Source organism: Tenrec ecaudatus, chromosome 1, assembly GCF_050624435.1.
Source record: "Tenrec ecaudatus isolate mTenEca1 chromosome 1, mTenEca1.hap1, whole genome shotgun sequence".
Classification (NCBI taxonomy): Eukaryota; Metazoa; Chordata; class Mammalia; order Afrosoricida; family Tenrecidae; genus Tenrec; species Tenrec ecaudatus.
In genome coordinates this window covers 65,170,751-65,188,163 of record NC_134530.1, presented here as the reverse complement: position 1 = coordinate 65,188,163, position 17,413 = coordinate 65,170,751, and the positions used below count along the sequence as shown (strand labels likewise).

At 55.2% G+C, this 17,413-nt stretch overlaps 1 protein-coding gene across 2 annotated transcripts in view; it reads right to left on the bottom strand.

The window, feature by feature from the left end:
- The window catches only part of KCNQ4 (potassium voltage-gated channel subfamily Q member 4), a 63,341-nt gene that overhangs the window by 1,161 nt on the left and 44,767 nt on the right, over positions 1-17,413 (bottom strand). For both annotated transcript variants that reach the window (XM_075539349.1, XM_075539351.1), the window contains 3 exons: positions 8,198-8,418; positions 6,193-6,292; positions 1,858-1,989 (listed from right to left, as the gene is read on the bottom strand). In XM_075539349.1, coding sequence (XP_075395464.1) covers positions 1,858-1,989; positions 6,193-6,292; positions 8,198-8,418 — 453 coding nt within the window. The remainder of the gene's footprint in view (positions 1-1,857; positions 1,990-6,192; positions 6,293-8,197; positions 8,419-17,413) is intronic.

The window sequence follows — 17,413 nt, the reverse complement described above, 5'->3', positions numbered from 1 at the left end:
TGTGTACGTGGTGGAGGTCATCTTCCTGGGGATCGCATCATCGTGAGTCCAGCCCTGTCCGTCTCACTCCGAATGCCTTGGCCGGAAGGCTCCGGACCAATTTTGTAAGCCTTTCTCACAATGTGTGTCCCAATCGAGGTCCTGTTCCTGCTCCTGTCGTCCCCTCTGTACCTGTGATGTACTGACCTGCCGCCAATCAGGAATTTTGTGATGTGTCTTATTTAGCTAGCTTCCCGCCTCTGAATCCTTGGCCACCATTTTAACCTCCTGCTAATGGCCTCCCTCATCCAGATGGATGCTGCCTTTGTGCCTTTGTGTTGCCTCTGTCTTTCAAGACGTAATCAATCTTCTCCTCAAAGTATATTTGAGATTGGAGTCTCTTCTGTACCCCAAAACACAGCCAAAAGGAGGAACAAAGGAAAAGTTCTTGAGAGAGTTCTCTGTCCTCCATTCAAATCCTCTCCTCCTGTTCTCCATTAAACCTACTCCAGTCAGGCTTTGGCCCCCATCATTTCACTAAAACTCCCGTGGTCAAGGTTCCAAATGACCTCCACACTGCTAAATCCAGGGATCAATTCTCAGTCCTCATTTTACTTGACCTGTTTTCAGCCCCTGGGTAACCCCCCTTTCCTCCTGCAAACGCTTTGTTCCCTTGGATTCCCAAGAGCACCCTCTCCTAGTTCTCGGAATCCCTGACTGGCTCCTCCTGTCTCCACAACCCATCAGCGTGACAGGACCTCTTCTACTTCTACCATCACTCACTCAACACGTGCGATCTGCAGGGGCCTGGGTGCAGGGACCCGCAGAGCACTGTGCTCTTGGCCTCTGATGTCATCGCCTACCTTTCCCACGCCCGTCCACACGCACTGACCCCCAGGCTGTAACTAACACATCCATGCCTTTGCACTTGTTGCTCCTTCTATCTAGAAACTCTTCAGCCACAAGGCTGCAGGGCTGTGGCCTCACTTCCTGCATTGGTCCCCTTCTCTCCTATTGAACATGCCAGGCCCCAACGCCCCAATCCTTATGGTTCTCCTTAGCATTGATTAGCATCTGACGTACTGGGATTGGGGGCTGTGCTCATTTTCCACCAGCTTTTCTACTGGAATGAAAGCTCTTGGTTGCCTTCTGCTATACCTCAACTGCAGAGCACCGAGTCAGCGAGCAGTGACTACTGGGTGCGTGGCCACGTGGCCAAGAAAAGACAAGGAGGAACAGAGGCGAACCGGGTCTTGGCATGAGCCTTCTTCCTTAACGTGGGAGCTGAGCGGAAAGCTGAGCTGCCTAGCTTCTCAGGAGGTAGACAGTCAGTCGTTATTTTAGGCCTACTACATTCAGGAAGGAGCTTTGATGGCTCAGTGATCAGGCGCTTGGCTTCGAACAGAAAGACATTGAAAGGTCAGACGTTTGAGCCCAGCAGCCGGCTGGGAGGAAGATGTTGCAGTCTGCATCGGAAAAGCTTTAGAGTCTTAGAAACGCTATGGGGCAATTCTACTTTGTCTTATGGGACCGCTATGAGTCTGGGATGGACGTCATGGGCATGGGCTTGGTGGTTTCTAGCAGGACCGGGCAACAGCCCTTCTAAGGACGTCCCAGAACCTGCAGGGCCTCAGGCTCCCGCTGAGGTCTTGCGATTGAGCTGAGTGTTTCTGCAGACTCGGGACAAGTGCAAATGGGGCAGCCTAACCCACATTCCGCAAATGAGAGGCCTTGCCTGGGCCAGACCACCAGCCGCTGCAGCGGCCCCCAGGGGGAGCTTAGGGCTCCAATTCCGTTGGGTGCCAGCAGAGGAACTTGGAACACACTCCAGCTGCCACTGCCTTCCTGCCTCTCTTTCCTGCCCAGGAGAGCACCCACCGAGTCTGCAGGCTCTTGATCCGGCCCAGCATGTCCAGGTGGCCTGCCGAGTACTGCTCAATGACGTCCTTCACGTCGTAGGGGCGCAGCGTCTCCTTGAATTTCCTTTTGGCCACGAGGAACTTCAGGATCCTGTTGGGAGAGGGGTCTCAGAGGAAGGGTTCTGCTCCCCCAGCCTCCTCTCAGTCCAGCACCAGCTCACCTGTGCTGGGACCACTGCCCACAGCCCTCTACTGGGACCAACAAGTGATCCAAATCGGTGGTCAGGAGGGCGTAGGAGACCTCATAGGGCTTGATCGAGAGTAATGTAACTGAGAGGAATCACTGAAACCCAAATGAAGGCTGAGCATGATAATGGGACAAGAGGAAAGTATAAGGAAATAAGAGGAAAGAGCTAGGAGGCAAAGGGCATTTATAGCTGTCTAAATAAAGGCATGTACATATGTAAATATATTTTAATATAAGGATGGGGAAATAGATCTATGTGCATATATTTATAGGTTTAGTATTAAGGTAGCAGATGGACATTGGGCCTCCACTCAAGCACTCCCTCAATGCAAGAATACTTTGTTCTATTAAATGGGCATTCCATGATGCTCACCTTCCTGACATGATCACTGAAGACAAATGGGTTAATAAGCAATGTGGTGACGAAAGCTGATGGTGCCCAGCTATTAAAGACATAGTGTCTGGGGTCTTAAAGGCTTGTAGGTAAACAAGCGGCCATCTAGCTGAGAAGCAACAAAGCCCAAATGGAAGAAGCACACTAGCCTGTGTATTAATGAGGTGTCGATGGGTTTAGGTATCAGGCATCAAAGAACAAAAAATCAAATCATTGTGAATGAGGGGGAGTACAGATTGGGGACCCAAGACCCATCTGTAGGCAACTGGGCATCCCTTTACAGAAGGGTCATGATGAGCCAGTCAGGGTTCAGTATAGTAACAATGAAATATACAACTTTCCTCTAGTTCCTAAATGCTTCTGCCCCCCTCCCTCACCCCCTCACTATAACTATCATGATCCCAATTCTACCTTACAAATCTGGCTAAACCAGAGGATGTACACTGGTACAGATAGGAACTGGAAACACAGGGAATCCAGGACAGATACCCCTTCAGTACCAGTGAGAGTGGCGATACTGGCAGGGTGGAGGGAGGGTGGTGTGGAAAGGGGGAACCGACTACAAGGATCTACATATAACCTCTTCTCTAAAGGATGGACAACAGAAAAGTGGGTGAAGGGAGATGTTGGACAGTGTAAGATATGACAAAAATAATAATTTATAAATTATCGAAGGTTCATGAGGGAAGGGGGAGCGGGGAGGGAGTGGGAAAATGAGGAGCTGATGCCAAGGGCTTAAGTGGAGAGCAAATGTTTTGAGAATAATGAGGGCAACAAATGTATAAATGTGCTTTATACAATTGATATATGTATGTATGGATTGTGATAAGAGTTGTATGAGCCCCCAGTAAAATGCTTTTTTAAAAAGAAAGAAAATAATGTTATAGTTGGGGGTCACCCCCACATGAGGAACTGTATTACAGGGTCGCAGCATTCGCAAGGTAGAGAAGTAGTGGTCTAGAGGGACTGCCCTGGAGCGTCAGAGGTGGTACAGCTGCAGGGAGGGCTGAGCTGGCTGAGGCCGTGGGGGTGGAGGTACAGCACAGGCAGGCAGGAGAGGGCACTGACAAAATGATTCCCAGGAATCTGACTTGGGGACTGAGGAGGAGACGCAGGTTGGGGGCACGCTGGGGCTGCTAGGGGCTGTGGGATGTTCATGGAGAAATGACCTGGCAGCTCAGCCCTGCGGTGTGCTCACACAATGGACAAAGGCTGAAGGCATGGAAGGAGGGCGGTGGGAGCTAACTCTGGCTTTGAAAAGAGCAGGGAGGGAAGCGAGTAGGCAGGAGACTCCCCAGGAACAGGAGTGGCAAGACCAGCAGGCCTGAGGTCTCGGGCTGGAGCTGCAGGCTGGAGACAAGTCTCCATATCGCAGAGCTTCGGGCTGGACCATGGCTGCAGGCCTCAAGAGATGCTGGTCCATCTTAAGTGTCGATGAGGGAGCAGCTAAAAGAGTAAGGCGTTCCTTTTTCCCCACTTTTTTCTTTTTGTCCCAGACGCACTCAATGGAAGAATAAACTCTACAAGACACACGAGTGCACATGCACACCTTGCTGTAGTTCCATGCTGTTGCGTCCATTTTCAACTCAGAGTGCCCGACGCTGTGCGGCAGAGTAGAACTGCCTCCATGGGGCTTCCTGGATCACCATCTTTGTGAGGAGCCCTGATGGAGGGCGCTGTGGTGTACGGGTTGGGAGGCTAACCGTACAGGGACACTAGGGGTCAGGACCAGCACTTGTCCAGGATCGCAGCCTGCAGTACCGACAACTCAGTGTACAGAAGACCACCAGCCTCACAATTGAACCCACATGTGACATCCCGGTAGATGGAGAGAAGATTGAAGTTATCAAGGGTTTCATCTGACCTGGATCCACAATCAATGCTCCTGGAGGCAGCAGTCAGGGCAACACGCAACGCGTTGCATCGGGCAAATCTCCCTAAGATCTCTTCAAAGTGTTGAGAAAGCGAGGAGGTTGTTTCGAGAACTCAGGTGCGCCAGAACCCAGGCATGGTATTCTCAGTGGCCTCGTGTGCCTGTGAAAGTTGGACGACGAAGAAGAATCTATATATTTCCATCGACGCACTGTGGTGTTGATGGAGAATATTGAAAGTACCATGGACTTTCTTGGAAGAAGTACAGCCAGATGCTCCTTGGAGGCCAGGATGCCAGATCTCATCTTACCAGCTAGGAGCATGCTGTCAGGAGAGGCCAGTCCCCGCAGGACATCATGCTTGGCAAAGTAGAGGGGCAGCGAAGAAGCGGAAGGCCCTACACAAGATGATGGATACTGGATCGAACCATGGGCTCACCCAGAAGCACAATAGGGAGGGTAGCTAAGGCATGGGCAGGGTTTCCTTCTGTTGTCCAGAGGGTCACTCTGAGCGGTTACCGACTCCTTGGCACCGAACAACAGGGGCAGGACTGACTCAATGGCAGCAAAACGATCTTCCTGAAGAGCCCTGGTGGTGCTGTCAGGTAAGCGTTCAATCCCAGTAGCTGTTCCTTGGGAGAAAGGTGAGGCTATCTGTTCTCGAAAGATATATAGCCTTGGAAACCCTCTGTTAGAGGTGCTGAGTCAGACGGGCCCCAGGGCAGTGAGCGAGCCTGGGCAGTGAGTCTGTACGGGAGCAGGTTACCAAGCCTTTCTCGTGCAGAACCTCTGGGGGCTTCAAACCGCCAACCTCTCGGCGAGCAGCCAGTGTGTCCCCCTGGTGCCACCGAGGCTCCTGCACACACACACACACACACACACACACACACACGCCCCTGACAGCTCAGTTTCATAAATGGTAGTGACGGTATTGTTCCGGTAAGAGATGTTAGGCGCTGACTAAGGCAGACTGAAGGAGAATCAATGCGTTCGAATGACGGTGCTGGCAAAGACTGTGGAACGTGCCGCAGACTGCTGCCACAAGGACAGACAAGCCTATCTCGGGGAAGGATGGCCAGAGTGCGCCTCAGAGGCAAGGATGGCGAGACTTCCTCTCCCGTATTTTGGAGAGCCCAGTCCCTGGAGAAGGACATCATGCTTGGTCAAGTGGAGGGGCAGCGGAAAAGAGGAAGGGCCTCAAGGCGACAGTGGCTGCATCGATGGGCTCAGGCACAGGGACCACTGGGAGGCTGGCGCAGGAGCGGGCAGTGTTTCGTTCTGCTGTACACGAGGTCGCTGTGGGTCGGAGCCGACTCAACGGCACTGAACCACAACAACATGCGAGATCGGCTCCGGTCGCTTCTCTTCAGGCCCATTCCTTTATTCGTTTCCATGGATTTCACTAAGTCAATTTCCAACTGCTGTGACCTGGGGTTTGAAAAGCGGTGCTCTGGAAGTCCTGGGGAAAACCAGCGGCCTGAGGCCACGACACCAAGAAGAGAAAGGGAATGTTTGAGACCCGGAGACAGAGACACAGAGTGGGACGGGCACCACTCATCCACAGCTGGGGGCAAGGAGGGGAGATGGAGCAGTGATGAGGACACTCTGTGAGGGACCAGTGATGGGTGCCCACCCAGGCCTTCTGCCCCAGACACCGTGAGTAGCAGCCATATGCTACCCATACTCCAGGGTCTCTGCTAGCCCAGCCCTGCCAGGCAGGCCACAGCTGGGAGCTAGGCCAGCTCTGGCCAGGAGGGCAGGCCCCAGATGGGAAGCAGCAATGATGGCGGCCTTATGGGGCGGGGGAGGGAGAGGAGGTGTCACCTTAAGTCTCAGTCTCACCTGACGGAGCGGATGACTGTCTTCACAGCGGGCATGACATCATCCACGGTCAGCTCACACTGGTAGCTCTTCTCCTCTGCCACGTCCTCTGAGGGGCCCTCTGGGAAGACACATGGCCCGGGCAGTGGCAGCAGAAAGGGACACTCCGAACTCCACCACCACTTCCTGAGCCACTTTGAGGGGAACCAGAGGGGAGACTGAAGACCTCAGGGTACTGCCTGCCCCGCTGCCATTGTAGCCACTGAGGGCCAGCACCTCCCTGGGGGCCCATGAGGAAGAGCAGCAAGAAACAAATGAGGTAGTCCAGGTGGGAGTGTACCATCGGGCACCCAAACTCCAAACACACTGCCACCAAGTGGTGCCGACTCACAGGGACCCTATGGGTCGGGGTAGAACTGCCCCTGAGGGTTTCCAAGATGGTCACTCTTGACTGGAGTAGACAGCCCCATCTTCTCTACTGCGGATCAACTGGTGGTTTTGAAATTCCAACCTTGCAGTTAATAGCCCCAGGAGTAACTGCTATGCACTGGGCTGGGGTAAATCCTAGGCCTGGAGGAAACCCTTAAGGGTCTCCCTCAGCAGGATCGTAAGCTCAGGCTCCTCAGTCTTATCCTGAGGCCCGCAGGGGAATACCCCATGGCTCCCAGGCCCAGCCCCAACCTGTAGAGGGGCAGCGCTTAAACAATCCCTGGCCTCTGCTTCCTCCAGCATCCTGGGCAGGGCTCTGTGCAGGCTCCATGGGTAAGTACCTCCCTAAAACTGGCATGTGGGGTCTGTCACTTTCCACAAAGGGCCCTCTGAGTCCTCAGTCAGTGAATGGCATGACAGGAGCAAACACAGCACAGGCAGAGGTGACATGGCTGGGTCCCTCTGGGGCTTCCAGTTCCCATGTCCATCCTGGTCCATGCACCCCCACTTCTCCCCACCCAGAGGCCTGACTCGGGCAAAGCTGGGAGGGGAGTCTTTCTTCCAGAAGGGGACCTGAGGCGCAGAAAGAGGCAGCTCTTGTACGAAAGCACAGGGCCAGGCAGGGGCGGAGCGGGGACCCTCATACTTAGTTACCACTGAGTCCATGCCAACTCACGGTGGATCCTGGTGATCCTGTTCGCAGGACAGAACTGTTCCCTCAGGTTTTTGAGGCTGGGACCTTTTAGACTACCCGAAGTACCCCTGGGGAGGTTAGAACTGCCAACCTTCCAGCAAGCAGTCCAGCGTGTAACTGTTTGTGTGGCCCAGGAATGACCCCACTCGGCTCCTAGGCTAGCTGGGCAAGGCAGAAAGCAGGGGCAGACCTGGTTGAGGTTCCCGGCGAGGTTGCTGACTAGTGGACACTCGGTTTCCACATCTGTAATGTGGGGATAAAAACAGAGCCTACTCCCCAGGGCTGTTGGGACATTGAGATGGGGGAGCCCTGCGTGGGCTGCACAGGGGCTGATTCTCATTCTTCCTGAGGTGAAGTTAACGATCGACGTCGCTGGTACATGGAGCACTTACTATATTCCCAAAGCACTCCGTTCCCATTCCAGGGATGACCTCACTTGATCTCACAACCACCCCGGGAAGTAGATTCTATTACTGTCTTCCTTTTACAGACGAGGAAACAAGGCCCAGAGAGAGGAAGTGTAGGTGGCAGAGCCAGGCAGCCTGGCTCCAAACTTAGGCTCTTCCACACCCAAACTCACCGCTGCCAGGCCCTCTCGGGCTCGCAGCGACCCTCTCGGACAGGGTAGAACCGCCGCTGTGGGTTTCCATGAAGGTAACTTTTCACAGGAGTGGAAAGCCTCATCTTTCCCCCACAGCTGGTAATCTTAGCCACTACCTCCACAGTCTCACCGGATTCTGGCAGTCTGAAGCCCAGATGTGCAGGTATTAGGATGCCCATTTCATAGGCCGGAAGGCTGAGGTCCACAAACGGCCAATCAGTTGCAGAGCTAGCTGGTACTAGGATCGAGTCTTGTTGCCCCCCCAGCATAGACTCTGTCCCCCCAGCCTCCCAGGGGCTCACCCTCAGCGGAGGCCCGAGGTTTGAGTCTCAGGGAGGCCCGGAAGCGGGTGCGGTCGTTGAAGCTCCAACTCTTCTGCACCTTGGTCGGGCTGGAGGCCTCGCCCACCTGTTCACTGCTCGGGGAGGTGGACATTGGGGGCGGTGCCAGGTGCTGCTTGGATGGGCCTGTCCGCCGCTGGGAGCTGCTCATTCGGATGCGGTCTTTGATGCCCATCCGGCTGCTGGCAGGGCAGGGCAGGTCGGGAGGAGGAGAGAGCCAAGTTAGCTCGAGCTGGGGGAGAGGGTCAGGGGGCCAAAGATCTGACTTAGGGCTTGAGGGCAGCTAGTTATTGGGTACCGACTCCCCTCTGCTGGGGATTGAATGGCAGGTCGTAAATCCTAAGCTCTGTGCCTACGATCATCATCCCATGTAGGAAGGGGTGGTCTTTGTGACATTCATGAAGCAGAACTGGCATGGGGTGTGTCTTGAGTCTATCTCTTTTTGAGAAATAAAAACGGGTTTAAACGGAAAGAGATGGGGTGAAACAGATGCCAAGACACATGGAGATCTCCGAGGGAACCGGGACGCAGACGCTGAAGAGCCGGCCTCGGCCTCCGGAGCCGACAGAGAGAGAGCAAGCCTTCCGCTGGAGCAAAGGGGCCGAGTGTGGACTCAACGGAAATGCCTGCTGCCTGAAGCAATTGCTTGGGAGGGTTCGTTCGGTTAGAGGCGCACCGGATGACAAGGACAAAAGTGGGCTCCGGAAGAGTGTGGTGCTGCTCTACGCTGCGGAAGCAGTGTGGGGGCGGGTAAAGGGCAGGGGTTGGATGAGTTTTAAGGTTCCTGACAGTAAAGGCCTGGATGGCCTTGAAGACACTGTTGGTAGGATGGTGGACAGCACAGGTAATCCTGATGAGGCTAACACGGGAGTGAGGTGCCAGAGAAAACCAATCTCACTGCCACCCAGCAACACTGACTCACAGTGGCCCCGCGGGCAGGACAGGGTGCAGCGGCCCCCCTGAGTTTTCCAAGACTGGAACTGCTCACAGTTGCAGTGACAAGGAGCCGCTGGTGGTCTCAAACTGATGACCTTGTCAGCAGCCCAATGCGTGGCCATGATGCCCCCAGGGCTCCTTGAGGGACTGCAGAGGGCATCGTTATTGTCTCAGTGAATCCACATTGACACCAGCAACAGCGTGAAACGTGGACGCTCGATGTCCTTCTGGTGACACTTTAGAAACGTGGACGCTCGATGTCCTTCTGGTGACACTTTAAAGAAAAATGATGAGCACTTGATTGGACCATGGAGCAAGGGTGATGCTTTGTATGCAGCAGTGAGGCGCTTGTCTGAATTGTGTTCAAATGTTTGGTGGAAGACAGAACTTGTAAGTGGTGAACTTGTCAACTTGGATGCCTGGCTGCTGAGAATTCTAAGCAAGATCTTGAAGGGGCCGCGTGGCTTCTCCTTACTGCCTTACAAGTAAAATGAAAAATGGAGGAGATGGACTGAAAACAACGAACTGCCCAAAACACAAACAGAATTTAAAGATCTGGAAAATGCTATTGTACAAACTAAGGACATGTGTCCCAGGCTGGTCATTAAGGATGTGGCGACACGGTCTTTTGTTAACGAGCTGAAGTCCGTGACGGATGAATCTAACCAACAACCACAGCAGAAAATCCTTTGGCTCCGACTGAAGGGGACAGGGAGAGAATCCTGCCTGCTTCTTAAACTTCTATGGGCAGGAAACAGGCCAGAGGAGCAGCATCTTTTTCCTCCTAGTAAAGGAAAAGAACCATCTCAGAGATGAGCACAGCTGTTCAAAGAAGCAGAGTCTGCTTGTCTTCAAAGGGTGGGCCCTGGTCTCCTGGATCTCAAGGGACGGAGCCACAATCTCCTCGTTTCCGAGAAGCCAATCCTCAACAATTTGGTTCAATGGTGTGGTGATGCCGGGGGACTGAAACCTCAGTCCAAAGAGGAGGGAGAGGGCCTGCAGAGGCCTGCCAGGGTCAGGGGGCTCGAGTCACCACTCAGATGGCCGAGGAGCAGGCGGGCTGCTCAAGCCAAGGGAGCAGATTGCCTCTCCCCATAGACGGCAGAACGGAAGCCCACGGCGGAGGGGCCTCCACCCAGAATCAGAAAGCGTGTCTAAAACCCAGATTCTGAAGGGCAGAGCCTTTGCTCAGATGGGCTCAGAGAACAGAGGATGACTTTCGAGCCTTGAGAGCTGCTGTCAATTGTTTTGGGTCTTAGACGGGCTTGGTGCCCATTAGCCCTTCTAAGTTCCCCACTGTTAACCACGATGGCTACCACATGCCTGCTCCACCACTGTATTTTGGAAACAGATAACGTCTAGTCTAGATTTCACAGGTTCACAGATGAAAAGGAATATTGCCCCAGGAAGAAAGAAGCCTAAAGTTTCCCCAGTAGTTGACTCGGATGACTCAGAAGATGAGAATTTGGACTTGGCTTTGATTGAAGACTTTTGAGATGATGTTACTGGGGGATGTGTTTTGCATTTGGGGGACAGTGGGGGCAAAGGGCAGAATGTGTTGAATTGAATTATGTCCTCCAAAAAATACGTGTGTTCTAAATCCTTCCCTCTCTGGGTCTAATTCCATGTGTGAATGGTGTGTTCTAAATCCTCCCCTCTCTGGGTCTAATTCCATGTGTGAATGGGCTGTCGTTGCTATGTGTGTGAGACAGCATTAGTGCAGGTGTCTCAAGTCAGTCTCTTTTGAGATATAAGGAGAGATTTAACAAGCGAGCGGAGAGACAATGAGGTAAGAGAGATGCCAAGAAAGATGGAGCCCACCAAGGAACTGGGATGCAAAGCCAACAAGATAAGGGCCTTCCTTCAGAACAGACAGAGAACCAGAACTTTCTCCTGGAGCAGGTGCTCTGAATTTAGACTTCTAGACACCTGAAGTGTAAGAAAATAAACATTCTGCGTGTCACACACACCTACCTGTGGTGTTTCTGCTCTAGCAGCACTAAGACGCCCATCAAGTGACAGCATCCTGGGATGGGTGGGGGGGCCCTAACTCTAGCAAATGGCAGATTCCCTCCCCACCCCCACCTCCCACCCCCTCGTTACCCAGACAGATAAGGGGTGCACAGGACAGATGTCACAGTGAAAAAGGTGAGAGAAACTCAAGAAGGAAGCCAGAGAGACAGACAGGAGGGCGGGGGAGCTGGACCTGGCCCAGGTGGTTGGGTAGAGGGTAGAGGCGGCAACCCTTGGGCACAGACAGGCTGCTGCGGAGTGGAGAAGGTGTCCTGGCTGCGCACACGAGAATAGGCCCCAGCCCAAGTACACAGGAATGGGCTGTGTGGAGCTGTGGGGTGTCTGCGGGTGTTAGGGTACGCAGGTTCCCAGGCATGCACCTATGCGGGCATGTATGAACGTGTGTCCGTTTCCTCCCCTCACAGAGCTGGAGCTATCTGATCCCACATTGGGTGGGTGGAGGCTTAGGACCAGGGATGGCTGAGCAGACAGGGCCTGCTATATGCCCGGGCTCACATCTCATAGACTTCGGTGCAAATGGTAGTCCTGTGGCTGTGGGGTCTGGTGGCCCTCCAAAGGGGCTCAGCCCCAGGGTGACCTCTGTGCCTCTCGGCACTGGCCCCTTAGGTCTGCCCCCTTCCAGGTCTGCTCCCCTGCACTGCCTACTGAACTCCCAGGTCAGCAGCGCCAACACTGGGCTGTGCGCATGTCCATGCGCTGACTTCCCTTCCACACCTCAACTCCTCATCATGGCCCTCAAACTTGGAGGAAGAAGGGCCTCTGGAGCCCTGAGGCGGGGTTTGGTTCACTAATTCCTCCTATAGTAACCCTGAGCCTGAGATGTTCAGGTATCCCTATTGGAGAAGGCCCATGCAAATAGTACCACCACCCCAGGCCCCGCGGCTGCACCCATGTCTCCCCTGCTGAGGCCTGCCCCCCTCCCCCCCAGACAGCTTCAGGGCCCTGGCGCAGAAGAGAACCAGCCAGTTGCAGAGAAAGGTCAAGGTGGGCCAGGGGATGGTGAACGAGCCTGTATCACTTATACTTCTGGTCTTTCAGATCAAGGGTTGAGCCGGGCATACATGCTGGTTTCGGGCTGGGTGGGAGCCAGGGCCCCCCATGCCCAGAGCATGGGGTAGCTGTTTAGAGCCAAGGTGTGGAGGTGAGCGAGATCTCAAAACCAGGGGCACCTTCAGGAAGGTAGCCCGGATGGTGGGCCATCCTTAGGGGCGGGGACCTCCACCCAGAAGGGAGATTATAGGTCAAGGGTTTCAGCCTTGAAGGGGTGTGAAGGGAAGAACAGAGGGCCCCTCCCACAGTCTAACATGCTCCTAGCTGGCCCAGAATCCCCCTGACACATCCCAAAGATTCCAGTTCAAGTTTGAGGCTGGCTCTCCCAAACTTCCCTCTGCAGAGCCATTCCTGCAGGCTCCTCATGCTGGCAAGCACCCCAACCCTCCCAGCTCGTGCACCCCTCCCCCTAGTCCCCCACTCCTCAAGCGGGAGAGGAAGGAGGAGGGCTGGAGGAGGCCTGGAACTCGGTCCACAACCAGCTCATCAGGCCCCAGAGGCATTCCGGGGGAAGGGCGACCTCCCGGGTCGATCAGGCACCGAGAGCAGGCGAGGCTGGGCTTGCTCTCAGCGGGACTTGATGGGGAAGGAGCCTGGGATTTCGTACTAACTAGAGGCCTTAAAAGGTCCCTTTCCAGCTCTGATTCTGTGATGGCTGAGGGGTGCTTCCGGCCCAGTTTGTGGGGTTCTGTAACTTTCCAGCCAGCCAGCAGCCCTGGGCTCCCCTAATGCAAGAAGGCACTCTTTTTCCCAGGAGGGGCCCTGGATTCCAGCTCTTTGGGCAGAGCCCAGAAAAATGGCTCACGTCAGCCTCTCTGGAGCCGAAAAGCTCACAGAAAATGGAACGAAACCTGGCACTCAGCGGGCACTGCAAAAGTGCCTTCCCGCCCCAGGTTCCTCAGGACATGCCAAGCCCGGTGCTGACAGCCTTCACACATCAGTCTGGCCAACCGAACGCTGCACGTGGGCTGGGGGCACGTGGGCTGGGGGCCATATTTATCACCCCGGGTTTGGAGGTGATGAAAGCAGGGGCTGGTGCAAAACAGCAAGGACTGAGACCCAGGTCCTTGAATTTGAAAGCCACGTCTCTCTCAGGGACAATGATCGGGGTAGGGTCTGGGGCAGGGGCTCTCAACCGAGAATGATCTGACCCTGCTGAGGGGGCATGGGGGCTATTCACAGTTGGGGGCGCCCCTGGCATCTATAGGGCAGAGGCCGAGGATGCTGCTATATGCCCTACAACACACAGGACCAAACCAACAGGCCGCCTGGCTCACAGAGACTCGACACTGGGTTGCTGAGGATGCCAATCTTGACAGGAGCAGACGGCCTCTTTGCCTCCCTAGAGCGGTGGGAGGGTGTGAACCATGAGCCTTGCGGTCCGCAGTCCAACTCTTACCCAACAACACTCCGCCCAGGGGTCTGTATCTGAGCACTGAACAGCACCCCCACACACAACTAAGAACTATCATGGTCAGTGTCACAGGCGCTGAGGCTGGGGAGCCCGGGGTTATGCACTGGTGCCTGGCAGGCTGCCCCTCGGCCATATCTGCTGGACTCACCCCTGCTCTCACGAACTCAGGGACTCACCTCTGCCAGCTGAAGGTTCCTCTCAGGGGAACCAAGGCAGCCCACTCTGCTGGTGTTGTGTGCGCACGCGCGCGCACATACATACACACACACACACACACACACACACACACTTCAGGACCACAGAAACCGCCTTGACCATGACCTCTTGGCCCTGGCCTTGCCCGTCCTGTCCATCATGCCCACCACAGGCTGAGTCCCTTAGCCTCAGCCTAACCTGCCAGTGTATTCCCCTTCCCTGCAGCCGGGGTTTTCAACGTGAGCTTTTTGTCGGAGGTAAGACCTTAACTGCCCGACATACCAAGTGGGAAAAAGCTGGCATTTCCATAGCACTTCCGAGGAGCCAGGCGCCATTTCAGCAGAAACAGATCCCAAGACCAACCTTACAGCTGAGGAAACAGAGGCACAGAGGGTTTGTGACTTGCCCAAGGTCACAGAGCTAGTCAGTGGTGGAAGTTGCACCTGAATCCAGGTTCTGACCCAGAGTCCAAGTTCCTGAGAAGCACTGTCTCTCCATTGAAGGAGGGGTGTAGGGTAGCTTTGTCTCCCACTCACAGGTCTGGCCCACAAGGCTCTAGAAGCACCTTCAAGAATCCGAGCATCCCAGGATCCCATGAGCCCAGTCTGCCAGGCCCAACAGACTGGGATCTGCTGACATCCCCAACCTCAGGTCCTGACCCCTCACTCCTAAGTCTGACCAAATCCCCCTTCCCTCTGCCACCTTGGCATGTGCCGCTTCCCATCAGCCTGGAACACCTCCCTAATGCCCATTTCTGCTATCAGGGTCTCTTCAGAGTGAAGGGCCCGCCTGGGGCTCCTCGCCCCCGGCTTTCCTTTTTCATTGCTCTCGTCATACCGAATTGCAAGTACTCTTTGCAACTCCCCAGGGCCATGCTTTGTTCATCACCGAGTTCCCGGTGCACAAAGTAGGGCCTGCCATGGGCAAGTGCCAGAGCACGGAGCGGAGATGCGGTTCAGTGGGCTGGGCTGAGCACCTTCACCTGTTCGCCGGTCTCCTGGAGGGTGGGCAGTGGGGAGAGGGGAGGCTAAACTCAACGCCTGGCAAAAGTCAGAGTGGGGAAGGCCTGTCGGAGTGCCTCTAGTTCAGTCTGCCCATTCCACAGCTGGGGAACCGAGGAGCCGGGCTCTCTTAGCCACGATCGCAGAGGTGGGCAGCAGCAGAGCCAGGACTGTTCCCCAAGTCTCCTGCAAATGTCCCTCCTAGCAGACGGGGTGTCAGGCAGGCCCAGAACCCCAGGCTCAGCAGAGACACCCCCCCGGAAAGGCGGAGGGCTCATCAGGCCCCAAGCAGACAGCAGGCGGCAGGCACATGCACCTTGTCCTTGGCTCATCCTGTCCCCATCTCCAGCCCCAGAATTGGGTGGGGCAAGGAGGAGTGGGGACAGGAGGAGCAGGTGAGGGGGTACCTCGGTTTCCAGCTGGCGTGGATCCGAAAGAAACTCCGTTTATTACTAAACATCTGGCTGGAAAGTTGAGAACAAGACACAAACAGAGGTTAGTGGGAAAAGAGCAAGTGGGCAGAGCATGGGGAGCTGCCGGGATGGGGCCGGCCTCCTGTGGCTGGGGGGGGGGGAGAAGGATCCCCCCAGTCATCCTCCAGCTCCCATCCCCGGGATGCAGAGGTTCTTGAACATTGCATAAGGATCTCCTGGGGAGCATGTTAAATCTGCAGAAATCTATGCCTCTTCTCCAGGGATGCTTGGGGAGAGGGCCAAGTATCTGCATTTTGAACAAACGCCCCTTGTGATACCGATGCGGGAGCTGGTGGACCATGCTTGGAGAAGCACGGCCTTGGTGTGTCCTCTCAAGACCCCAAGGGCCATCCACTAGGAAGTCCTGCCCCACGTAGCTCTGCTTCCTGGGATTGTGCCCAGCCGGATCCATCCCCAAGTACCACCAGAGGCCTGGCCAACCAAGCATGTGCTGGGGGGGAGGGGTGTGTTCTTGGCTGGGGCACCCACCCCCTCAGGTGGAGACAGCCAAGATGAAGGATGTTACCATTTGGCCTAAACCTGGTGGTTACTGGCATCCTAGAAGTCACAGCTCAGTCCCCCTGGGGACCTTCCCCACCAGCACCACCACCCGTGGGACCTGGACACACAGGTGGATAGAAGGCTGCGAAGTTAGTGGTGACCAAACCACAGGCATAATCCACGCCTATGCTTAGGGGGCCCAGGGGCCCGGAGCAGCTGCCAGTGGTGGTGCTGGTGCTGCTGAGGCAAGACAAGGCCAGAGCAACCCAGAGGCGCAGCGAGCTCTGGCCCTGGGCAGGGCTGCCGGATGACTTCCGGGGCTCTGCCTCTCAACCTTGGTGCAATGGGGACTTCAGGTAGTGACAGAGATCAGAGTGGACACACCACTGTCTAGTCTCAACCTGACCTGACCAGTGATGCTTTCCTTCCCCAACCCGCTTCCGGAGTGCCTCACTGAGGCCAAGAAGGGGAAGCTGCTCCCAGACCCCCCGTACTGAAACCCTCTCTTCTGCATCCGCCCGGGCTTTTCCACCTAGAAAGTTAGAGAACCGAGAGGCCCTGAGCTGCCCAACCATCCATGATTGTCAGTCCATGACAAACTTCAGAGCAGCTGGATGACTGTCTCAAGGACACACGGCAACAGACAGCACAAGTAAGCGCTCACTGAGCTACCTCCTTCTCATCACTGAGTGACTTGACTCTTCTCTCATTGCTTGTCCCAGGTCCAGAGCTCAGAATAACACCCGAGGCTCAAGGCCCAGCGGCTCCCTTGGCTGGTTTGAGATGATATGGGAAAATGAGATTAAAGCAAAGAGATGAGGAAGGAAGAAGGGAGAGATGGGGGGCAGGTAGGATCGAACCCTTGACCTCAAAGCTAACCCTCTACGAGACAGCCACCTCCCCACACCATGAGTTAATGTGCTGCCTTTGTCCACCCCGGTTGGGACTTCCACTGTTCATGAATGCTCTTCCTCTGTTCTTCTTTCACGGCGCAAACACGCCAAGAGAGACTGGTCAAGAGGAAAGAGGCTCTTTGGAGAGGCAGAGTGTAGATAAGTGAGGGAGAAAGGCATTCTGGGAGAATCCCAAGGGGGCCCTGTGGGATGAGCAAAGCTGTGGACAAGGGTTGCACAAGACAAGAGCATTAGTCATTGGCCGAGTGTAGGTAAGTCCTGCAGGGATTCTTAGTCACAGAGCTCTCTCTCCAGCCGGCACCGTGCTCCCAAGAGGCCCGTTCTAGGTGTGGAAGCCCCTTCTAGCGGCGCATGCTGGGGGAGGGGGTCCCTGCCATCACACCCAAGATGGTGCCCACGATTACCTGAGCCGTAAGCACCTGTGGCCAGTGGCCTCCTCCTCTCTCCAGCTTCCCGGGAGGGATGGGGTGCAGGGATGGAAGAGTGAGGGGTGTGGAAACAGAAAGAAAGGACAGTGGCGTGAATGGAGGGGTGACGGGGAGGGATGGTGTGGATTCTCTCCTACTCAGACCCTTGGAGCCCCACGTGGCAAGAAGGTGAGGCCAGCCTGGTCCCTCCGGAGAGGCCCTCAGTCTGTACCTGTCTGGCCATCTGCTGCC